This window comes from Salmo trutta, unplaced genomic scaffold, assembly GCF_901001165.1.
Source record: "Salmo trutta unplaced genomic scaffold, fSalTru1.1, whole genome shotgun sequence".
In the NCBI taxonomy this organism is placed as follows: domain Eukaryota; kingdom Metazoa; phylum Chordata; class Actinopteri; order Salmoniformes; family Salmonidae; genus Salmo; species Salmo trutta.
In genome coordinates this window covers 77,447-102,640 of record NW_021822810.1, presented here as the reverse complement: position 1 = coordinate 102,640, position 25,194 = coordinate 77,447, and the positions used below count along the sequence as shown (strand labels likewise).

The following is a 25,194-nucleotide window of genomic DNA, read 5'->3' as shown; positions in this document are numbered from 1 at the left end:
ATTTTTTTATGGTCTTTATTTTGTCAGCTCTTTTTGTGGGATGTGTTTTTTTAGCTGGTTTTGTTTCATCGATGCCATCACAGCTGCAGGGGTTTATCCGGAGTTTTTTTATTTTTTGGCAGCTGATTTTTTATTTATTTTTGACCATTTGAAGTCTTTATTTTTTTGTTTTGACATTTCAAAAATAAATCCAAGAAAGAATCCCGAAGCAAAGCTGTCATACAAATCATTAAAATCCAGACAGAAAATATTTACACAAGAAGCAACCTAATATCACACAGTCAAACTCTCATTTCATTTAGTAATAAGTTCACCATTCTGCCGTTCTCACTGTTAAACATCACAGTGTTCAACACAACGGCTCTTTATCTCAATCATTTGATCTGATCAGTCAACACCAGGTTTCCCCCCCTAAAGTAATCTAGTATCCTTTCATTTCAACCCAATAAGCAAAAAAATAAAAACTGTACCAATCTTCATGTTAAACTACTTTTACAAATAAAAAGCAGTAAGACAAAACACACTATATTTACATGAAACTCCCACATGACTTAACTGTTTAGGTTCTGACCTATTGTGAAACGCGTCTAGTAGTTAAAAAAAAAAAAAAACAAACAGCCAATCAGAAACAGCAAAAAAAAAAATAAAGTTGCGTTAGCATTTTCGTCCAATCAGGGCCGTCTTCATCTGCGCCAGGGGCGGGGTTCGTTGTCGTCGTCCTCCTCCTCGTCGTCGTCCTGGAGCAACGCATCATCAATCAGCGACTCTTCCTGGAACTACAAAAAAAGGGACAAGACAGGGTGAGACAACACACGTTACGCCCACAGCACATTACTTCCTTTACATTTGGAGTCGTTTAGCAGACACTCTTATCCAGAGAGACTTACAGGAGAAAATTAGGGTTAAGCGCCTTGCTCAAAAAGGCACAGAGATATTTTTTTTCCCACCTTAGTCGGGCTCTGGGATTCGAACGAGCAACCTTTCGGTTTACTGATCAGACGCTCTCAACCGTTATGCTACCCTCTTCTCCTCGACGAGTCTGAAACGGAGTACCTCCCACGAGCCTTCACTGGAAAGCCAAACACATTAGGGACTGTCTGATTGGTCCAGAAACGAATGGGCTGGGACAGAGCCAGAACAACACATTGAGTAAAGCTGTGGTTTGAAAATTCTTCATTTGGCTTTGATACTCTGATCGTTTAGAGACGATTCATATCGACTGATGACTTAAGTCCCGGGTACGACTTCTTCTCGTCCCTCGTCACCACAAAAGGACCTCAAAACGACGGCGGTCTCAGACTGAAGACCGTAGCGAACGACAGAGCAGCGGAAGAGGCCTCAGGCTGAAGACCGTAGCGAACGACAGAGCAGCGGAAGAGGTCTCAGGCTGAAGACCGTAGCGAACGACAGAGCAGCGGAAGAGGTCTCAGGCTAATAAAGAGACAAAACCACCTTAAATGTTTTTTTTTCCTCCCATCGTCTCATTTTCATTGGATTCATGTGGCCTTGGAGAAAGACTTGGCTGTGAAGCGTTGTGCTCACACACACACACACACACTCATCCTGCAAATACTTTCTGAAACCATTAGCAACATTTTGTAGTCCATAACTGGCGAAACAACATCATCTCCTTCACCTCGTCATGATCTGGCTCCTGTTCATCAGGTTCCTGGGAGGTCAGGGAGACGGCAGGCTTGTGCCAGGACAGACGCAGGTCACAGCTGTTCAGACGAACACCGTGTAGCGCCGCCTACAGGACGGAGAAGGATGGAGAGAGGGAACACCGGGGAAAAGGAGGAGAGGAAGGGAAGGGAGAGAAAGAGGAATAGATATGAGAACAAGGTGGAGAATGACTGTCTAGCGTCGCAGCGCTGGGTTCAAAACGTCCAGCGCTGGGTTCAAAACGTCCAGCGCTGGGTTCAAAACGTCCAGCGTCGCAGCGCTGGGTTCAAAACGTCCAGCGTCGCAGCGCTGGGTTCAAAACGTCCAGCGTCGCAGCGCTGGGTTCAAAACGTCCAGCGTCGCAGCGCTAGGTTCAAACGTCCAGCGTCGCAGCGCTGGGTTCAAAACGTCCAGCGCCGCAGCGCTAGGTTCAAAACGTCCAGCGTCGCAGCGCTGGGTTCAAAACGTCCAGCGTCGCAGCGCTGGGTTCAAACGTCCAGCGTCGCAGCGCTAGGTTCAAACGTCCAGCGCCGCAGCGCTAGGTTGAAAGGTGTTTAACCCTTTACCTGTTCAGCCTCTGGTCTGCTCCTGTAAGTGATAACAGCCAGACAGGATGTCTCATCGATCTGACAGTCCTCCAACTCTCCAAATTGCTTGAGAAAGGGGGAAAAACAACAAGACGGACTAAGATGACAGATGGAGTAAAAACACGTTGGTCTCTTAAGTCCCAGAGTCTGAACTCATTCATTCACCCAAGCAAACAGACATCAGAGCACTGCTGACAACCATTTTGGTTTCAACAATTCAACAGCTATTTTCTATTTTTCCCCAAAAAACATCACATAAAGCCCTACGACAAACATTCCAAATGTAATTCATATAAACCAGGATAGGGTTCATTAAAACAAGTTTAAAACCAGGATAGGGTTCATTAAAACCAGTTTAAAACCAGACGGGGTTCATTAAAACTAGTTTAAAACCAGACGGGGTTCAATAAAACTAGTTTAAACCCAGACGGGGTTCAATAAAACTAGTTTAAAACCAGACGGGGTTCATTAAAACTAGTTTAAACCCAGACGGGGTTCAATAAAACTAGTTTAAAACCAGACGGGGTTCAATAAAACTAGTTTAAAACCAGACGGGGTTCAATAAAACTAGTTTAAAACCAGACGGGGTTCAATAAAACTAGTTTAAAAAGTTCAACTTACAGCAAAGTGTGGCAGCAGATCCTGGAGGTCAGTCTCAGTAAAGCCAGAGATCTCCAGGGCTCTAGGTCTGTGATCTACTGTAGAGTGGACAGGGAGACCCCTACCCCGGCCTCCCCTACCCCTACCCCTGCTCCTCGGGCCCCCACGGCCTCTAGCGTGGGCCCCTCTGCCCCGCACTGGAGCCAGGATCCCCCTCTTAGCTGCCTGGAGAGGAAGGGGACAACGGCAGGATGATCAATGTTACCTCGAAACACACACAATGCAACGTAGAAGAGACAATCTATAGAAACACATCTGACAGAGTGACAGCACCCCCTGGTGGTTGAACAGAGACACGACAGACAGTATATAAAAAGGGACACAGAACATTAAAGTGACTGAAGGTGAATACAATAAATCAGAAATCAATTGATCAATCAGACAACTAGAGTCTGAGGTAGAACTCAGATCTGATCTCCAGTTGAACCTCTACCTCTAACTGTAGTTGTATCTATCTGATCTCCAGTTGAACCTCTACCTCTAACTGTAGTTGTGTCTATCTGATCTCCAGTTGAACCTCTACCTCTAACTGTAGTTGTGTCTATCTGATCTCCAGTTGAACCTCTACCTCTAACTGTAGTTGTATCTATCTGATCTCCAGTTGAACCTCTACCTCTAACTGTAGTTGTGTCTATCTGATCTCCAGTTGAACCTCTACCTCTAACTGTAGTTGTGTCTATCTGATCTCCAGTTGAACCTCTACCTCTAACTGTAGTTGTGTGTATCTGATCTTCAGTTGAACGGTATCTTCTCCAGACTGGGTCTTCTTATAGAGGTCCAGTTCTGTGTCCAGCAACTCCTTCTGAGCCTACAGACAGACAGACAGACAGACAGACAGACAGACAGACAGACAGACAGACAGACAGAAGAAAACATTTCAGACTCCTCTTCTAAATGGCTTGGCATATTTTCTGTGTGCTTATTACATTTCCGTCATTTAGCAGACGCTCCTAAGCCTACCTGGTCCTAACCAGGATCCAGAGCAGCCTACCTGGTCCTAACCAGGACCCAGAGCAACCTACCTGTTCATAACCAGGATCCAGAGCAACCTACCTGTTCATAACCAGGACCCAGAGCAGCCTACCTGGTCCTAACCAGGACCCAGAGCAGCCTACCTGGTCCTAACCAGGACCCAGAGCAGCCTACCTGGTCCTAACCAGGACCCAGAGCAGCCTACCTGGTCCTAACCAGGACCCAGAGCAGCCTACCTGTCCTAACCAGGACCCAGAGCAGTCTACCTGTCCTAACCAGGACCCAGAGCAGCCTACCTGGTCATAACCAGGACCCAGAGCAGCCTATGCCTACCTGCTATAACCAGGATCCAGAGCAGCCTATGCCTACCTGTTTTAACCAGGATCCAGAGCAGCCTACCTGTTTTAACCAGGATCCAGAGCAGCCTACCTGTTATAACCAGGATCCAGAGCAGCCTATTCCTACCTGTCATAACCAGGATCCAGAGCAGCCTACCTGGTCATAACCAGGATCCAGAGCAGCCTACCTGGTCATAACCAGGACCCAGAGCAGCCTACCTCGTCATAACCAGGACCCAGAGCAGCCTACCTGTTATAACCAGGATCCAGAGCAGCCTACCTGTTATAACCAGGATCCAGAGCAGCCTATGCCTACCTGTTATAACCAGGATCCAGAGCAGCCTACCTGTCATAACCAGGATCCAGAGCAGCCTATGCCTACCTGTTATAACCAGGATCCAGAGCAGCCTACCTGGTCCTAACCAGGATCCAGAGCAGCCTACCTGGTCATAACCAGGATCTAGAGCAGGCTACCTGGTCCTAACCAGGATCCAGAGTAGCCAACCTGGTCTTAACCAGGACCCAGAGTAGCCTACATGTCCTAACAAGGATCCAGAGCAGCCTACCTGTTATAACCAGGATCCAGAGCAGCCTATGCCTACCTGTTATAACCAGGATCCAGAGCAGCCTGTCTATAGGCTGTGTGCAGCACGCATGATAAATAAACGATATAACGAACAGCTTCAGGAATACATAAAAAAAATGTTAAAAAAATTATATAGCCTAGATTTAAAATAGCATAATTTACAATATATATATATATATATATATATATATATATATATATATATATTTTTTACACTGGTCCAAGACAGGGATGATGGACTGGCACAGAGGGTTTCCCCCAAACCTCTCCTGGATGTTGAGCCCCGATACACACAGAGACAGGCCCATTCCCCTGCCGTTGTTCCCTCTTCAGAAAGTTGGCTTTGTTATTGGTTATTAAATTACACATTAGTGTTTAAATAAATCAGGATGATTGAGTTATAGTGTGTGTGTGTGTGTATATACCTGAGCCTTGCTCTTGGGCGCCCCCCGTAGTCCTGAAGGGTTAGAAATCCCTTTAATCTCCTGCTGTAGTTTGGTAATACTCTTGGTGAGCGTTCCCAACGTTGTCATAATCACTGCCTTGTCTTCTGCCTTCATAGTCTTGTTCTTTTCCAGTTTACAGATCAACAGCTGCAACACGGGAGAGAGAGCGAGCGAGAGACACAGAGAGAGAGACAGAGAGAGAGAGAGAGAGAGACACAGAGAGAGAGACACAGACAGAGAGACACAGAGAGCGAGAGCGAGAGAGAGAGAGAGCGAGCGAGAGACACAGAGAGAGAGACAGAGAGAGAGAGAGAGAGACACAGAGAGAGAGACACAGACAGAGAGACACAGAGAGCGAGAGCGAGAGAGAGAGAGAGAGAGAGAGAAACCATGATACTAGCAACCTTCTAGGGACCAGAGGGATTCATTTTACACGGCCACCTCATCTCCTCTACCTCAGACCTTCTTCTCCACTGGGTTTTGAGAAGGAAAGGAGAGAGAGGAATCAAGGACAGATTAATTGAGTCATGGTGAGGTGAAACCATAGAGATAGATAGAGGACTCATCTTTATATTGGTGCCATTTATAGCGTCTGTGACAGCATGGGCAGGGCTACAACCCATAGGAAAACCCCCACGCCGTTGACTACTTTAAAATGGCAGAAGTGTGGTGGAGGCCCTTAAATGGTGCTGCCCATGATTAACCAGCCTGTTGGCCACTAGAGACCTCTATCATTCTCTATGGGGGAAAAACTCACCTTCTGAGTCTCGATGTGTTTCTCCAGGATTTCCTGCTTCTTTTTCCTCATTTCCTGTTGGAGCCGCAGGGCTTCCTGTCAGGGGAATATTAAAAGTGATAATTCACCTCATCCACAACCACGGTAAAGTGCTCTGAGCGTCTGGAAAAGCTACGTGAAGCCAACTGTTACGTTCAGACTCTTTTCCCAGAAGTCTCCTTACAGGATTAGAGATGAAAGAACATAACCCCTCTTCCCTCACCCTTATTTCCCCCTTCCAGCCCCCCACCTCCTCCTCCATCCCTCCCTCCCTCCTCCATCCCTCCCTCCCACCTCCTCCTCCATCCATCTCTTCCTCCTTAGTCCATCCCTCTCCTCCATCCCTCCCTTCTCCTCCCTTCCACCCTCTCCTCCATCCCTCCCTCCCTCCTCCTCCATCCATCTCTTCCTCCTTAGTCCATCCCTCTCATCCATTCCTCCCTCTCCTCCATCCCTCCCTCCCACCTCCTCCATCCCTCCCTCCTCCATCCCTCCCTCTCCTCACTCCCTTCCATGTATCCATCCCTCCCTCCCTCTCCTCCATCCCTCCCACCTCCTCCTCCCTCCCACCCTTGCATCCATCCCTCCCTCCTCCTCCCACCCTCTCCTCCATCCCTCCCTCTCCTCCCTCCTCCATCCCTCCCACCCTCTCCTCCATCCCTCCCTCTCCTCACTCCCTTCCATGTATCCATCCCTCCCTCCCTCCCTCTCCTCCATCCCTCCCTCTCCTCACTCCCTTCCATGTATCCATCCCTCCCTCCCTCCCTCTCCTCCATCCCTCCCACTCCTCACTCCCTTCCATGTATCCATCCCTCCCTCCCTCTCCTCCATCCCTCCCACCTCCTCCTCCCTCCCACCCTTGCCTCCCTCCCACCCTCTCCTCCATCCCTCCCTCTCCTCACTCCCTTCCATGTATCCATCCCTCCCTCCCTCTCCTCCTCCCTCCATCCTCCCTCCATCTCCTCACTCCCTCTCCATCCATCCATCCATCCCTCTCCTCCTCCTCCTCCCTCCCTCAGTCCCTCACTCCCTCCATCCATCCATCCATCCATCCATCCCTCTTCTCCTCCTCCCTCCCCTCCTCCCTCTCCTCCCTCCCTCCATCCATCCATCCATCTCCTCCCTCCCTCCCCCACCTGTTTATTCTTCATAGCCTCCTCTGTAGCAGCGACCCCAGCGAACAGAGCTGTCTTCTGAGCTGCTTTCAGAGCAGCCATGTTGTACACCGTCTTAGTCAGCCCCGTAGAGGTGGAGGACACCTGGTGGAGAGGAGGTCCATGTTATTACTGGGGACTTATATAGGAGGACACCTGGTGGAGAGGAGGTCCATGTTATTACTGGGGACTTATATAGGAGGACACCTGGTGGAGAGGAGGTCCATGTTATTACTGGGGACTTATATAGGAGGACACCTGGTGGAGAGGAGGTCCATGTTATTACTGGGGACTTATATAGGAGGACACCTGGTGGAGAGGAGGTCCATGTTATTACTGGGGACTTATATAGGAGGACACCTGGAAGAGAGGAGGTCCATGTTATTACTGGGGACTTATATAGGAGGACACCTGGTGGAGAGGAGGTCCATATTATTACTGGGGACTTATATAGGAGGACACCTGGTGGAGAGGAGGTCCATGTTATTACTGGGGACTTATATAGGAGGACACCTGGTGGAGAGGAGGTCCATGTTATTACTGGGGACTTATATAGGAGGACACCTGGTGGAGAGGAGGTCCATGTTATTACTGGGGACTTATATAGGAGGACACCTGGTGGAGAGGAGGTCCATGTTATTACTGGGGACTTATATAGGAGGACACCTGGTGGAGAGGAGGTCCATGTTATTACTGGGGACTTATATAGGAGGACACCTGGAAGAGAGGAGGTCCATGTTATTACTGGGGACTTATATAGGAGGACACCTGGTGGAGAGGAGGTCCATGTTATTACTGGGGACTTATATAGGAGGACACCTGGTGGAGAGGAGGTCCATGTTATTACTGGGGACTTATATAGGAGGACACCTGGTGGAGAGGAGGTCCATGTTATTACTGGGGACTTATATAGGAGGACACCTGGTGGAGAGGAGGTCCATGTTATTACTGGGGACTTACAGTAGAAGGGCAACTTAAAGGAAAACTCAAGTCAAAAATTATATTTAGATTTGTTGATTTGTTGATACAGTGGACTTTTATTCTCACCTTTCCTGCCGGTCCACTCGGGGTACTTCCTGGTTTAGAAGCGAAGCCCAGCCTCTCCTTCACTGATAGGTTGGATTTAAAGGCATTCTGGGAGGCAACACTAGAGTCTTGGTTGGGCTCTGAGCTGTCGGCAGGCAGAGGGCCCAGACGGTCTTTGACTGACTGTTTCAGACTAGTGGCTGGCTGCTGCACCTGCTGGGGTTCACAACAACAACAACGATGAACAATAAACAAAACAAAGGTCAACGGCAACAGGCTAGGTCAACGGCAACAGGCTAGGTCAACGGCAACAGGCTAGGTCAACGGCAACAGGCTAGGTCAACGGCAACAGGCTAGGTCAACGGCAACAGGCTAGGTCAACGGCAACAGGCTAGGTCAACGGCAACAGGCTAGGTCAACGACAACAGGCTAGGTCAACGACAACAGGCTAGGTCAACGACAACAGGCTAGGTCAACGACAACAGGCTAGGTCAACGGCAACAGACTAGGTCAACGACTAGGTCAACGGCGGCAACAGGCTAGGTCAACGACAACAGGCTAGGTCAACGACTAGGTCAACGACAACAGGCTAGGTCAACGACTAGGTCAACGACAACAGGCTAGGTCAACGACTAGGTCAACGACAACAGGCTAAGTCAACGACAACAGGCTAGGTCAACGACAACAAGTTAGGTCAATGACAACAGGCTAGGTCAACGACAACAGGCTAGGTCAACGACAACAGGCTAGGTCAACGACAACAGGCTAGGTCAACGACAACAGGCTAGGTCAACGGCAACGACTAGGTCAACGGCAACGACTAGGTCAACGGCAACGACTAGGTCAACGGCAACAGGCTAGGTCAACGGCAACAGGCTAGGTCAACGACAACAGGCTAGGCCAACGGCAACAGGCTAGGCCAACGACAACAGACTAGGTCAACGACAACAGGCTAGGTCAACGACAACAGGCTAGGTCAACGACAACAGGCTAGGTCAACGACAACACAACGGCAACAGGCTAGGTCAACGGCAACTGGCTAGGTCAACGGCAACAGGCTAGGTCAACGGCAACACAACGACAACAGGCTAGGTCAACGGCAACACAACGGCAACAGGCTAGGTCAACGGCAACAGGCTAGGTCAACGGCAACAGGCTAGGTCAACGGCAACAGGCTAGGTCAACGGCGGCAACAGGCTAGGTCAACGACAACAGGCTAGGTCAACGACTAGGTCAACGACAACAGGCTAGGTCAACGACTAGGTCAACGACAACAGGCTAGGTCAACGACTAGGTCAACGACAACAGGCTAGGTCAACGGCAACAGGCTAGGTCAACGGCAACAGGCTAGGTCAACGGCAACAGGCTAGGTCAACGGCAACAGGCTAGGTCAACGGCAACGACTAGGTCAACGGCAACGACTAGGTCAACGGCAACGACTAGGTCAACGGCAACGACTAGGTCAACGACAACAGGATAGGTCAACGACTAGGTCAACGGCAACAGGCTAGGTCAACGGCAACAGGCTAGGTCAACGGCAACAGGCTAGGCCAACGGCAACAGGCTAGGCCAACGACAACAGGCTAGGCCAACGACAACAGGCTAGGCCAACGACAACAGGCTAGGCCAACGACAACAGGCTAGGTCAACGACAACAGGCTAGGCCAACGACAACAGGCTAGGTCAACGACAACAGGCTAGGTCAACGACAACAGGCTAGGTCAACGACAACAGGCTAGGGCAACGACAACAGGCTAGGGCAACGACAACAGGCTAGGCCAACGACAACAGGCTAGGTCAACGACAACAGGCTAGGCCAACGGCAACAGGCTAGGCCAACGGCAACAGGCTAGGCCAACGGCAACAGACAAGGGCAAACAACATAACATAGAAGGCTAACTGTGTTGCAGTACACCCCGAACCAGCAGGAAAAACTCTGGATCTGAGGCCGTTAATAATGAATGGCCATTGGGCAAAATGGCTGAAAGGTTCTTCCTAAATCAAAGTACACCACTTTTGACCAGGGTCCATAGGGCTCTGGTAGAAAAGCAGTGCAGTTTTAAGGGAACAGGCTGCCATATTTGGGACATAGACTTACCATGAGTGACTGTGGTTGATGGTGTTGCTGTCCCTGGGGTCCCGTCCCCTGGGGTCCCGTCCCTCCATCACAGTGCCAGAGGACTCTAATGAAGCGGTTGTTGAGAACGGCTTCAGGACTCTGCAGGGCACGCTTAGCCTCCTCGTGACTGTCAAACTGGATCAGGGCCCCCTCCGGGTCATTACCATAGGTTACCTAGAGGGGGGAGAGAGGCGAGAGAGAGAGACAGAGCGAGAGAGAGAGAGAGAGCGAGCGCGAGACAGAGAACGCGAGACAGAGAGAGCGCGGGACAGAGAGCGCGCGAGACAGAGAGCGCGCGAGACAGAGAGCGCGCGAGACAGAGAGCGCGCGAGACAGAGAGCGCGCGAGACAGAGAGCGCGCGAGACAGAGAGCGCGCGAGACAGAGAGAGCGAGACAGAGAGAGCGAGACAGAGAGAGCGAGACAGAGAGAGCGAGACAGAGAGAGCGAGACAGAGAGAGCGAGACAGAGAGAGCGAGACAGAGAGAGAGAGACAGAGAGAGAGAGACAGAGAGAGAGAGACAGAGAGAGAGAGACAGAGAGAGAGAGACAGAGAGAGAGAGACAGAGAGAGCGAGACAGAGAGCGAGAAAGGAAGACAGGAGGAAGGGTGAGCAGGGGGAGGGAGGAAGATAGGATTATGTTAACCCTCACTCACTAAGAAGTGCACTAAATAGGGAGTAGTGTGCCAATAATGCCAAAAAAAACATGACAGCTTAAAGCAGAACGGTATCGTTAGCCAATCAGTCTAACCTGTAGGTTGACGATTGTCCCGAACTTGCTGAAGTGTTCGTTAAGCTTGGAGATGTTGTTGAGTCCCTGGGGGATCTGTCGGACCGCCAGCTTGGTGTTAGACCCAAGCGGAGCCTTCTGGTTCTGGTTCTGAGGGTTCTTGTTGTGAAACCCACCCTGGAGGTTCTGCTGGTTGAAGTTGGGTCTGACAGAACACACGGAGATTACAGGAACAGTTACGGCACTGCTTGTTGTTTACAAGGAACAGCTCCTGTACTGCTTGTTGTTTACAAGGAACAGCTTGTTGTTTACAAGGACCAGCTCCTGTACGGCTTGTTGTTTACAAGGAACAGTTACTATATATTACCTGTTGTGGTCTATGACGGTTCTCTAATGTTCTGTATGAACCCCCAGGTATATTACCTGTTGTGGTCTATGACGGTTCTCTAATGTTCTGTATGAACCCCCAGGTATATTACCTGTTGTGGTCTATGACGGTTCTCTAATGTTCTGTATGAACCCCCAGGTATATTACCTGTTGTGGTCTATGACGGTTCTCTAATGTTCTGTATGAACCCCCAGGTATATTACCTGTTGTGGTCTATGACGGTTCTCTAATGTTCTGTATGAACCCCCAGGTATATTACCTGTTGTGGTCTATGACGGTTCTCTAATGTTCTGTATGAACCCCCAGGTATATTACCTGTTGTGGTCTATGACGGTTCTCTAATGTTCTGTATGAACCCCCAGGTATATTACCTGTTGTGGTCTATGACGGTTCTCTAATGTTCTGTATGAACCCCCAGGTATATTACCTGTTGTGGTCTATGACGGTTCTCTAATGTTCTGTATGAACCCCCAGGTATATTACCTGTTGTGGTCTATGACGGTTCTCTAATGTTCTGTATGAACCCCCAGGTATATTACCTGTTGTGGTCTATGACTCATGCCTTCTTACTTGTCAGCCCTAGGTGTGTGTGTGTGTGTTCTTACTTGTCGGCCCTAGGTGTGTGTGTGTGTGTGTGTTCTTACTTGTCGGCCCTAGGTGTGTGTGTGTGTGTGTGTGTGTGTGTGTGTGTGTGTGTGTGTGTTCTTACTTGTCGGCCCTAGGTGTGTGTGTGTGTTCTTACTTGTCGGCCCTAGGTGTGTGTGTGTGTGTGTGTGTTCTTACTTGTCGGCCCTAGGTGTGTGTGTGTGTGTGTGTGTGTGTGTGTGTTCTTACTTGTCAGCCCTAGGTGTGTGTGTGTGTGTTCTTACTTGTCGGCCCTAGGTGTGTGTGTGTGTGTGTTCTTACTTGTCGGCCCTAGGTGTGTGTGTGTGTGTGTGTGTGTGTGTGTGTGTGTGTGTGTGTGTGTGTGTGTGTGTGTGTGTTCTTACTTGTCGGCCCTAGGTGTGTGTGTGTGTTCTTACTTGTCGGCCCTAGGTGTGTGTGTGTGTGTGTGTGTGTGTGTGTGTGTGTTCTTACTTGTCGGCCCAGGGTTTGTTGATGGGCATCGCTCCGTGGTGTGAGACAGCAGATCTCTTCCTGGAGGCCGAGTCCAGAACGATCCTCATTCTGTTGCTGTTGGGCATCTGATCTGGGAATTCATTAAACAGCGACGTGACTCGACCGACGAGATCAGACCAGGCCTTGACCAGTCAGGATAGAGAACCTCCCTCCCTCTCTCTCCCCCTCTCTCCCCCTCCCTCCTCTAAGTAACTAATATAACATCCACAGTTTACACTTTGACCAGTCAGGATAGAGAACCTCCCTCTCTCCCCCCTCCGCCTCCCCCCCCTGTCCCTCGCTCACTCCCTCCCTCCCTCTCTCCCCCTCCCTCTCCCTCCCTCCCCTCTCCCTCCCCTAAGTAACCAATCTAACATCCCATTGCTGTCCCACCTTTCCTCTGAATCCACACGTAGACAGGTTGTGTTCAGGTGTGTACCTCTCTCTCTCTCTCTCTCTCTCTCTCTCTCTCTCTCTCTCTCTCTCTCTCTCTCTCTCTCTCTCTCTCTCTCTCTCTCTCTCTCTCTCTCTCTCTCTCTCTCTCTCTCTCTCTCTCTCTCTCTCTCTCTCTCTCTCTCTCTCTCTCTCTCTCTCTCTCTCTCTCTCTCTCTCTCTCTCTCTCTCTCTCTCTCCTCTCTCTCTCTCCCTCTCTCTCTCTCCCTCTCTCTCTCCCTCCCTCCCTCCCTCCCTCCCTCCCTCCCTCTCCACACGTAGACAGGTTGTGTTCAGGTGTGTACCTCTGTCTCTCCCCCCCTCCCTCCCCCTCTCTCTCTCTCTCCCTCCCTCTCTCTCTCTCTCTCTCTCCCTCTCCACACGTAGACAGGTTGTGTTCAGGTGTGTACCTCTGTCTCTGTGAGGTAGGTCCTCCCCCATAGTCAGTCCTATGAGGTTGGGTCTTTGGGCGTTGACTCTGTGGCGATATACAGGTCTGGAGGTGTTGGTGAGGCTGGGCGCTTCAGGGTTATACATGTCAGAGTCATACTGGTCTGGGGGGGAGAGAGAGAGAGAGAGAGAGAGAGAGAGAGAGAGAGAGAGAGACAGAGAGAGAGAACACAGACTTAACACAGACAAGACGTTTCACCTTCCCCTCTGAAAGACACACGGATACAGAGGTTGGAGCTAGTCGATAACTGAAGGACACATTGTACAGTTGTTAAGAGGACTAAAATGCTTTGCTCAAGGGCACAACGGCAGGAGATTGCACCTAGGATTTGACACTTAGCAACCGTCTGGTTGTCCACACACCCCCCCCTGCATCTCATCCCTACCTGGTGAGAAGAGAGGAGGTGGGGGCTGGAGAATGGAGGGCCGTGTCCCTGTGGTTACAATAGTGGGAACAGAGCTGGTGATAGAATTAGGAGGAGCATCCATCCCTGGAGCCTGGAGAGGGGGACCTGGGGAGGCACAGAATTACATTAAAAACAACACTAGAATGATTCCTGACCAAGATGGCTGCCATTATCACAACGTTCTAGAACGATACAAGTCTGACATCAACCACTCTAGTGAATTATAGTCTCTAGGGAGATCTTTAAAAAGGAAGGCAAACACCCGATTGGTTATGGTTAAAGAAGTGCAGCCAATAGGGAAGAGGGTTCCATTTGGAATGCCAACAAATGTGTCTTAACCTGTTTAGGATAGGGGGCAGTATTTTCACGGCCGGATTAAAAAACGTACCCGATTTAAACTGGTTACTACTCTTGCCCAGAAATGAGAATATGCATATTATTAGTATATCTGGATAGAAAACACTCTACAGTTTGTAAAACTGTTTGAATGGTGTCTGTGAGTATAACATAACTCATATGGCAGGCAAAAACATAAGAAGATTCCAAGTAGGAAGTGGCCTGTCTGCGATTTTGTTGTTCTCCTTTTGCTTGTCTATCGAAACTACAGTATCCGTGGGGTTATGTTGCACTTTCTAAGGCTTCCATTGGCTCTCTAAAGCCGCCAGAAAGCGGATTGGGGCGTCTCCCGTCTCTGGGCAAAGTATAGTAACTCAGTTTGTCAGTGGTCTGCCTGAGGACAAAGGGAATGGAAATGCGCGTTCACGAGCCTTCGCCATTTTTTCTTTTCCTCTTTGAATGAATACAGTATGGTCCAGTTGGAATATTATCGCTTTTTTACAAGAAAAATACCATAAAAATGTATTTTAAACAGCGTTTGACATGCTTCTAAGTACGGTAATGGAACATTTTGATTTTTTTTGTCCCGAAATGCGCTCGCGCGTTACCCTTTGGATAGTGACCTGAACGCACGAACAAAACGGAGGTATTTGCACATAACTATGGATTATTTGGAACAAAAACAACATTTGTTGTGGAAGTAGCAGTCCTGGGAGTGCATTCTGACGAAGAACAGCAAAGGTAATCCAATTTTTCTAATAGTAATTCTGAGTTTAGGTTGCCCCGAACTTGGCGGGTGTCTGCATAGCTTGCCGTGATGGCCGAGTTATGTACTCAGAATATTGCAAAATGTGCTTTCGCCGAAAAGCTATTTTAAAATCTGACATAGCGATTGCATAAAGGAGTTCTGTATCTATAATTCTTAAAATAATTGTTATGTATTTTGTCAACGTTTATCATGAGTAATTTAGTAAATTCACCGGAAGTGTTCGGTGGGAATACTAGTTCTGAACATCACATGCTAATGTAAAAAGCTGGTTATTGATATAAATATGAACTTGATTGAACAAAACATGCATGTATTGTGTAACATAATGTCCTAGGAGTGTCATCTGATGAAGATCAAAGGTTAGTGCTGCATTTAGCTGTGTTTTGGTGACATATATGCTTGCTTGAAAAATGGCTGTGGGATTATTTTGAGCTATGTAGTCTCCTAAAATAATCTAATGTTTTGCTTTCGCTGTAAAGCCCTTTTGAAATCGGACAATGTGGTTAGATTAACGAGAGTCTTATCTTTCAAATGGTGTAAAATAGTCGTATGTTTGAAATATTGAAATTATTGCATTTTTGAGGTATTTGTATTTCGCGCCACGCGATTCCACTGGCTGTTGAATAGAGTGGGACGCTAACGTCCCACCTAGCCCATAGAAGTTAAAAGCCACGGACTCGTTATGACAGATGGGTCCACTGAGTTCCTACCTGGTGGCAGGCTGGGTGGCAGGCTGGGTGGCAGGCTGCCTGGCAGGGGCCCCGGGGGACGGAGGTTGACGGGCGGTGGGGTCATGAGAGGGGGAGGTCCTGGGGGGGGCGGTAGGCCGGGAGGGGGCTGGGCGACCCCCGGGATAGGGGGAGGGGCTTGGAACATGTTGGGTAGATTAACGTCCTCCACCACCACCGGATCGATTCCGTGGTCGAACGGGCAAATGTCTCCGCGCATACAGAAACCCTTCTCTGGTAGACAATACATTAATAATATACAGGACCTGTTATATCTCCATACATACAGAAACCCTTCTCTGGTAGACAATACATTAATAATATACAGGACCTGTTACAGATACCATCTGTTATATCTCCATACATACAGAAACCCTTCTCTGGAAGACAATACATTAATAATATACAGGACCTGTTAAACATTTAGACACACCTACTCATTCAAGGATTTATATTTATTTTTCACTATTTTCTACGTTGTAGAATAATAGTGAAGACATCAAAACTATGAAATAACACGTATGGAATCATGTAGTAAACAACAAAGTGTTTAACAAATCAAAATATATTTTATATTTGAGATTCTTCAAAGATTCTTCAAACTCTTTGCCTTGATGACAGCTTTGCACACTCTTGGCATTCTCTCAACCAGCTTAATGAGTTAGTCACCTGGAATGCATTTCAATTAAAAGGTGTGCCTTTCTGGAATTTCTTTCCTTCTTAATGCGTTTGAGCCAATCAGTTGTGTTGTGACAAGGTAGGGGTGGTATACAGAAGACAGCCCTATTTGGTAAAAGACCAAGTCCATATTATGGCAAGAACAGCTCAAATAAGCAAAGAGAAACAACAGTCCATCATTAATTTAAGACATGAAGGTCAGTCAATCCGGAACATTTCAAGAACTTTGAACATTTCTTCAAGTGCAGCAGCAAAAACCATCAATCGTTATGATGAAACTGGCTCTCATGAGGACCGCCACAGCAAAGAAAGACCCAGAGTTCCCTCTGCTGCAGAGGATAAGTTCAGTAGAGTTACCAGCCTCATGAGGACCGCCACAGGAAAGGAAGACCCAGAGTTCCCTCTGCTGCAGAGGATAAGTTCATTAGAGTTACCAGCCTCAGAAATTGCAGCCCAAATGAATGCTTCACAGAGTTCAAGTAACAGACACATCTCAACATCATCTGTTCAGAGGAGACTAAGTGAATCAGGCCTTCATGGTAGAATTGCTGCAAAGAAACCACTACTAAAGGACACCAATAAGAAGAAGAGACTTGCTTGGGCCAAGAAACATGAGCAATGGACATTAGACCGGTGGAAATCTGTCCTTTGGTCTGATGAGCCCAAATTTGACATTTTTGTTTTCAACAGACAAGTCTTTCTGAGATGCAGAGTAGGTGAAGGGATGATCTCTGCATGTGTGGTTCCCACCGTGAAGCATGGAGGAGGAGGAGGTGTGATGGTGCTTTGCTGCTGACACAGTGATCTATTTAGAATTCAAGGCACACTTAACCAGCATGGCTACCACAGCATTCTGCAGCGATACGCCATCCCATCTGGTTTGGGCTTAGTGGGACTATCATTTGTTTTTCAACCTGACGATGACCCAACACACCTCCAGGCTGTGTAAGGGCTATTTGACCAAGAAGGAGAGTGATGGAGTGCTGCATCAGATGACCTGGCCTCCACAATCCCATTGAGATGTTTTGGGATGAGTTGGACCACAGAGTGAAGGAAAAGCAGCCAACAAGTGCTCAGCATATGTGGGAACTCCTTCAAGACTGTTGGAAAAGCATTCCAGGTGGAGCTGGTTGAGAGAATGCCAACAGTGTGCAAAGCTGTCATCGAGGCAAAGCTTGGCTACTTTGAAGAATCTCAAATATATAGGTTTGATTTGTTTAACACTTTTTTGGTTACTACATGATTCCATATGTGTTATTTCATAGTTTTGATGTCTTCACTATTATTCTACAATGTAGAAAATAGTAAAAAATAAAGAAAAATCATTGAATGAGTAGGTGTCCAAACTTTTGACTGGTACTGTATATTAAACAGATAAGAGGATAGTTTAGACTAAACACAGAAACAATACCATTTGTTATATCTCCATACATACAGAAGTCCTTCTCTGGAAGACAACACATCAATACTATACAGACAGTCTCGGTGTAAAAACAACAACAAAAAAACATCTCAGGCATTTCAACTTCCTTCCTGCTTACCGTCGTAGTCACGGCAACGTTTCCTTTGCTGAGGGGGCGGACCCCGGTTGAAGGGCGGCGGCGGAAGGGGCCGGTCCAGTGAGTGATCCGGGTGGAAGTCCGACCAGCTGTCCGTCACCGTGGTGATGCTGTTGCTGTGGTTACCCTGAGGGGCGATCACCGTGATGGTGCTGCTGAGGGTCGGCACGGGGAACGTGGTGGTTGCCGTGGGGATCGGCAGAAGGCCTTCACCAGCTCCAACCTCCGTCCCCCGGTCTCCTCGGTCGGGCTCATACTTTGACTTCCCAGCATCCCGCTCTGTGATCAGAAGGATAGCGGCAGGAAGCAGGAAGCAGTTATGATATCTAGAGTAGAGGTGCTGGATTTGCATGCTTCCAAAATAATCAACCAATCATAGACTTATGTCTAAACCTTCATTATTTGAATCAGGTGTGCAGGGCAGGAACATAAACCTGCACACAACCAGAGTTGTTCTGTCTCCCTCCCCCCTCTCACCTCTGCTCCTGCTGTCTCCCTCTCCCTCCCCCTCTGCTCCTGCTGTCTCCCTCCCCCCTCTCACCTCTGCTCCTGCTGTCTCCCTCTCCCCTCCCCCCTCTGCTCCTGCTGTCTCCCTCCCCCCTCTCACCTCTGCTCCTGCTGTCTCTGTCTCCCTCCCCCCTCTCCTCCTGCTGTCTCCCTCCCCCCTCTGCTGTCTCTCTCCCCCCTCTCACCTCTGCTCCTGCTGTCTCCTCCCTCCTCCCTCCCCCCTCTGCTCCTGCTGTCTCCCTCCCTCCCCCCTCCCCTCCTGCTGTCTCCCTCCCTCCCCCCTCTCACCTCTGCTCTTGGAGTGGCTCCTGCTGTGACTCCTACTACTGCGGTCTCTGTCTCTCTCCCGGTCCCTGGCCCGGTCCTTGCTCCTGCTCCTACTGCGGCTACGACCCCTCCTCCGGTTGTAACGGTCCCGGTACGAGTCCCGTCTAGGGGGGACGCGGTCGTAATCGTTTCGCTTCCTGGTACGGTCGTCCCTTTTACGCTCGTCCCCTCGTCTGACAAATGACAGAGAAAGGGAAGAGGGGGAGAGAGGAGTAAGAGAGAGAGAGAGGAGGGAGAGAGAGGAGAGAGGGAGAGAGAGAGAGGAGGGAGAGAGAGAGAGGAGGGAGAGAGAGAGGAAGAAGAGAGAGAGGAGGAAGAGAGAGAGGAGGAAGAGAGGAGGAAGAGAGAGAGAGAGAGAGAGAGAGAGAGGAGGAAGAGAGGAGAGAGAGAGAGAGAGGGAGGGAGAGAGAGAGAGAGAGGGAGAGAGAGAGAGGAGGGAGAGAGAGAGAGGAGGGAGAGAGAGAGAGGAGGGAGAGAGAGAGAGGAGGAAGAGAGAGAGAGAGGAAGAGAGAGGAGGAAGAGAGAGGAGGAAGAGAGAGGAGGAAGAGAGAGGAGGAAGAGAGAGGAGGAAGAGAGAGAGAGAGAGAGGAGGGAAAGAGGAGGAGAATAAAGTCCCTTATCCAACATCCCAGTGAACAGTAGTAAGAACATGTATGGATCAGTCTCAAATAGCCTCTAACCCTATAACCCTCTATAACCCTCTATAACCCTAAAACCCTATAACCCTCTATAACCCTATAACCCTATAACCCTCTATAACCCTATAACCCTATAACCCTCTAACCCTATAACCCTATAACCCTCTATAACCCTATAACCCTATAACCCTCTATAACCCTATAACCCTCTATAACCCTATAACCCTATAACCCTATATAACCCTCTATAACCCTATAACCCTATATAACCCTATAACCCTATAACCCTCTATAACCCTATAACCCTCTATAACCCTATAACCCTCTATAACCCTATAACCCTATAACCCTATATAACCCTATAACCCTCTATAACCCTATAACCCCTATAACCCTCTAACCCTATAACCCTATATAACCCTATAACCCTATATAACCCTATAACCCTATAACCCCTATAACCCTCTATAACCCTATAACCCTCTATAACCCTATAACCCTATATAACCCTATAACCCTATAACCCTATAACCCTATATAACCCTCTATAACCCTATAACCCTCTATAACCCTATAACCCTATATAACCCTATAACCCTATATAACCCTCTAACCCTATATAACCCTATATAACCCTATAACCCTCTATAACCCTATAACCCTATAACCCTCTATAACTCTATAACCCTATAACCCTATAACCCTATAACCCTCTATAACCCTATAACCCTCTATAACCCTATAACCCTATATAACCCTCTAACCCTATATAACCCTCTAACCCTATAACCTCTAACCCTATATAACCCTATAACCCTCTATAACCCTATAACCCTATATAACCCTATAACCCTATATAACCCTATAACCCTATAACCCTATAACTCTATATAACCCTATAACCCTATAACCCTATATAACCCTATAACCCTATATAACCCTATAACCCTCTATAACCCTATAACCCTATATAACCCTATAACCCTATAACCCTATAACCCTCTATAACCCTATAACCCTATATAACCCTATAACCCTATAACCCTCTATAACCCTATAACCCCTATAACCCTATAACCCTCTATAACCCTATAACCCTCTATAACCCTCTATAACCCTATAACCCTCTATAACCCTATAACCCTCTATAACCCTATAACCCTCTATAACCCTATAACCCTATATAACCCTATAACCCTATAACCCTAACCCTATATAACCCTATATAACCCTCTAACCCTATATAACCCTATAACCCTATAACCCTATAACCCTATATAACCCTATAACCCTATATAACCCTATAAACCCTATAACCCTATAACTCTATAACCCTATAACCCTATAACCCTATAACCCTATATAACCCTATAACCCTATATAACCCTATAACCCTCTATAACCCTATAACCCTATAACCCTATAACCCTATAACCCTCTATAACCCTATAACCCTATATAACCCTATAACCCTAAACCCTATAACCCTATAACCCTATAACCCTATATAACCCTCTAAACCCTATAACCTCTATAACCCCTATAACCCTCTATAACCCTATAACCCTATAACCCTATAACCCTATAACCTATAACCCTATAACCCTCTATAACCCTATAACCCTATAACCCTCTATAACCCTATATAACCCTATAACCCTCTATAACCCTATAACCCTATAACCCTCTATAACCCTATAACCCTATAACCCTCTATAACCCTCTAACCCTATAACCCTATATAACCCTATAACCCTCTATAACCCTATAACCCTCTATAACCCTATAACCCTATATAACCCTATAACCCTATATAACCCTATAACCCTATATAACCCTATAACCCTATATAACCCTCTATAACCCTATAACCCTATAACCCTATAACCCTATATAACCCTATAACCCTATATAACCCTATAACCCTATATAACCCTATAACCCTATAACCCTCTATAACCCCCTATAACCCTATATAACCCTATAACCCTATAACCCTCTATAACCCTATAACCCTATAACCCTATATAACCCTATAACCCTCTATAACCCTATAACCCTATAACCCTATAACCCTATATAACCCTATAACCCTATATAACCCTCTAACCCTATAACCCTATATAACCCTATAACCCTATATAACCCTATAACCCTCTATAACCCTATAACCCTATAACCCTCTATAACCCTATAACCCTATAACCCTATAACCCTCTATAACCCTATAACCCTATAACCCTATAACCCTCTATAACCCTCTATAACCCTATAACCCTCTATAACCCTATAACCCTATATAACCCTATATAACCCTATAACCCTATAACCCTATAACCCTATATAACCCTCTATAACCCTCTATAACCCTATAACCCTCTATAACCCTCTAACCCTCTATAACCCTATAACCCTATAACCCTATAACCCTCTATAACCCTATATAACCCTATAACCCTATATAACCCTATAACCCTCTAACCCTATATAACCCTATAACCCTATATAACCCTATAACCCTATAACCCTATAACCCTCTATAACCCTATAGCCCTATAACCCTATAACCCTCTATAACCCTATAACCCTATATAACCCTATAACCCTCTAACCCTCTAACCCTATAACCCTCTAACCCTATAACCCTATATAACCCTATAACCCTATATAACCCTATCTAACCCTATAACCCTAAATAACCCTAAATAACCCTATATAACCCTATATAACCCTATATAACCCTATATAACCCTATACCACCCTATAACCCTATATAACCCTAAATAACCCTATAGCCTATCTAACCCTATATAACCCTATATAACCCTATAGCCTATATAACCCTATATAACCCTATAGCCTAAATAACCCTATAGCCTAAATAACCCTATATAACCCTATAGCCTAAATAACCCTAAATAACCCTATCGCCTAAATAACCCTATCTAACCCTATAGCCTAAATAACCCTATAGCCTAAATAACCCTATCTAACCCTATAGCCTAAATAACCCTATCTAACCCTATAGCCTAAATAACCCTATAGCCTATATAACCCTGTCTAACCCTATATAACCCTGTCTAACCCTATAGCCTATATAACCCTATAGCCTATATAACCCTATATAACCCTATAGCCTATATAACCCTATACCCTATATAACCCTAAATAACCCTATAGCCTATCTAACCCTATAGCCTAAATAACCCTATAGCCTATATAACCCTAAATAACCCTATCTAACCCTATAGCCTAAATAACCCTATATAACCCTATAGCCTATATAACCCTATAGCCTATATAACCCTATACCCTATATAACCCTATATAACCCTAAATAACCCTATAGCCTATATAACCCTATAGCCTAAATAACCCTAAATAACCCTATAGCCTAAATAACCCTATATAACCCTATCTAACCTACCGTCTCTGCTGTAGTTTACACTGACCTGCCGCCTCTGATGTAGTTCACACTGACCTGCCGTCTCTGCTGTAGTTCACACTGACCTGCCGCCTCTGCTGTAGTTCACACTGACCTGCCGCCTCTGCTGTAGTTCACACTGACCTGCCGTCTCTGCTGTAGTTCACACTGACCTGCCGCCTCTGCTGTAGTTCACACTGACCTGCCGCCTCTGCTGTAGTTCACACTGACCTGCCGCCTCTGCTGTAGTTCACACTGACCTGCCGTCTCTGCTTTAGTTCACACTGACCTGCCGTCTCCGCTGTAGTTCACACTGACCTGCCGTCTCTGCTGTAGTTCACACTGACCTGCCGTCTCTGCTGTAGTTCACACTGACCTGCCGTCTCTGCTGTAGCGGGAGCTGGACGGGGGGCTGTAGTTTACTCTCCTGGAGAACTTCTTGTCCCGGTCCTCCTCACGACTTGGCTGGAAAAACACAAGTTTGAACTTAGATCCTGAAAGTACCAGTAGATGAATTGCATTGATCTCATCCTGTTTACAAATATCCCACTTCCTGTTTACAAAGAATACTATTGGACAACAGATCTCTACTGTCAGACTGTGGTGCTAGTTATGTGGAGGCATTAAACTCTACCACAGCTTTCTATATAAGGAAGGAAGGAAGGTAAGGAAGGAAGGTAAGGAAGGAAGGTAGGAAGGTAGGAAAGGAAGGTAGGAAAGGAAGGTAGGAAAGGAAGGTAGGAAAGGAAGGAAGGTAGGAAAGGAAGGTAGGAAATGAAGGTAGGAAGGTAAGGAAGGAATGGAAGGAAGGAAGGAAAGGAAGTAAGGTAAGGAAGGAAGTAAGTAAGGTGAGGATCTCTGGAGGCACTAAACTCTACCACAGCTGTTTCCTGTTAAAGTAAACATGCCCTTTAAGTGTTGGTGCCTTTAAAACATGACTTAGCCAGTCACCTCATCTTTCCTCTGGTCGTCTTTGTCCGTCCTGGTCAGGTGTACCTCCGTTTTGGCCGCGGACGCTGGCTGATGGTCCTGCTGATGATGAGGTAGGTAGCTTTTGGAGTTGACGGCTTCAAACAGTCTATCGACAAAGGTCTGCGTCTCTGGGAGAAGACAGGAGAGGGAACGAGGGGTGGGTGATGAGGGGAGGAGAACAAGGGCATGACTAGTGGTCTGACACCGACACATTGCATATTAGGTAACTAACGATTATCGGTCACTGTCTAGTGTCCCAAATGGAACACTATTACCTATATAGCGCACTACTTTTAACCAAAGTAATGCACTATAAAAGACAATAGGATGCATCCTCAATCACAGTCAGTCAAAAGTACCTCTGCTTTTCTTGACTTGAGACACCACCACTTGTTGTCACAACTATATAACAAAATGTGTTTTAAGTAACGTTACCTTTCTGTAGAAATACATCCAACTGGTCGATACACAGGGCTTTGAGTTCAGTCTCACTTTTATCTTTCTTCACCAAGGCAACGACGTATTTAGCGAGGGCAGAAGGATCTGCATCACAACTAGACAGGGGAAAAGTGTCAACACAAAACCACACAGTTTAACCAGCCAACTCTTAACTATACAACAACAAACTAGCTACAATGATATGCTTACCATACCAAGAAAACCAATCGATTACAAGGATAACAAATTTAAAATCAACTATAAACTGCTATTTTCTTTGAAATATCTAGCCACACGATAGAAACATTATTATTTAACTAGCTAGTCAGTTAGCATCCAACGATGCTAGCCTCGTCGTCTTCAGTCATGTTGTTGCAAGCTAATGTTGCTAACGTTAGCCATCCGAGTTAGCTTATATGGCTACTTACATGGGTTCGAGTGTTTTGAAAAGCCACGTTTTCAAGGAATCTAAGTTTTCAATGATCATTTTTTTTTGTGTTGAGACACCGGTCAACTTGTCTTCCGTTCAGTAGACAGAGTTAATTGTCCGTCGGTAACGGCTCCGTTTCTTAACGACGAGATACTGTTATGTCCGAGCTAACATTAGCTGTTAGTTACCGCCTTCTCTCTCAAACCTGCATGACTAACTCAACACAAAGGCCCGACGACTTGTTGTAGCTGGCTATATTGTCTTGACTGTGTTTCTTGCTTTTTTTGTTGTTGTTGTTGGAATTATTTGCAATACAAAGGAGGGGGGGAAAGAGAATTTGTTGACTGTAAAAGTATTTAACTAGTTTGAATGTTCAGGCAGTGCAGGCCTTCCCTCATTGCAATATAAATGGAGAATATTTACTCCCCTGTACTCTCGCTGACAGATATCGCGAGAATAACAACGGACATGTCACATTATAACTTTGGCGTATTTGGTCTTTTTTACTAGGACCTCAAATAGCCGCTGCAAAAGCATCAGCTAATCTTCCTGGGGTCC

General features: G+C 46.9%; 1 protein-coding gene across 2 annotated transcripts; it reads right to left on the bottom strand.

Moving 5' to 3' along the window:
• rbm26 (RNA binding motif protein 26) lies at nt 1–25,194 on the bottom strand. 2 transcript variants are annotated; one of them, XM_029745563.1, is made up of 21 exons: nt 24,635–25,194; nt 24,204–24,322; nt 23,748–23,896; nt 23,173–23,261; nt 18,696–18,907; nt 17,883–18,179; nt 15,646–15,897; nt 13,810–13,935; nt 13,384–13,527; nt 12,521–12,632; nt 11,077–11,260; nt 10,305–10,499; nt 8,228–8,419; nt 7,163–7,285; nt 6,009–6,083; nt 5,231–5,398; nt 3,613–3,717; nt 2,871–3,074; nt 2,229–2,315; nt 1,637–1,750; nt 1–776 (listed from the first exon to the last, which is right to left on the bottom strand). In XM_029745563.1, the coding sequence occupies exons 1-21, from the start codon at nt 24,691–24,693 to the stop codon at nt 684–686; spliced, it is 3,099 nt and encodes a 1,032-aa protein (XP_029601423.1). In that variant the 5' UTR covers nt 24,694–25,194; the 3' UTR covers nt 1–683. The 2 variants fall into 2 exon arrangements, with proteins under 2 accessions (XP_029601423.1, XP_029601422.1); XM_029745562.1 differs by having other exon boundaries at nt 8,228–8,422; nt 24,635–25,192.

Excerpts from the sequence above, each read along its gene's own strand:
- rbm26 (XM_029745562.1), bottom strand. The coding sequence starts at position 24,693 with ATGATCATTGAAAACTTAGATTCCTTGAAAACGTGGCTTTTCAAAACA. Across the intron at positions 11,261-12,520 it reads AACAAACCCTGGGCCGACAA|ACCCAACTTCAACCAGCAGA; the intron begins GTAAGAACACAC and ends GTGTTCTGTCAG. Across the intron at positions 777-1,636 it reads AGGAGCCAGATCATGACGAG|TTCCAGGAAGAGTCGCTGAT; the intron begins GTGAAGGAGATG and ends CTTTTTTTGTAG.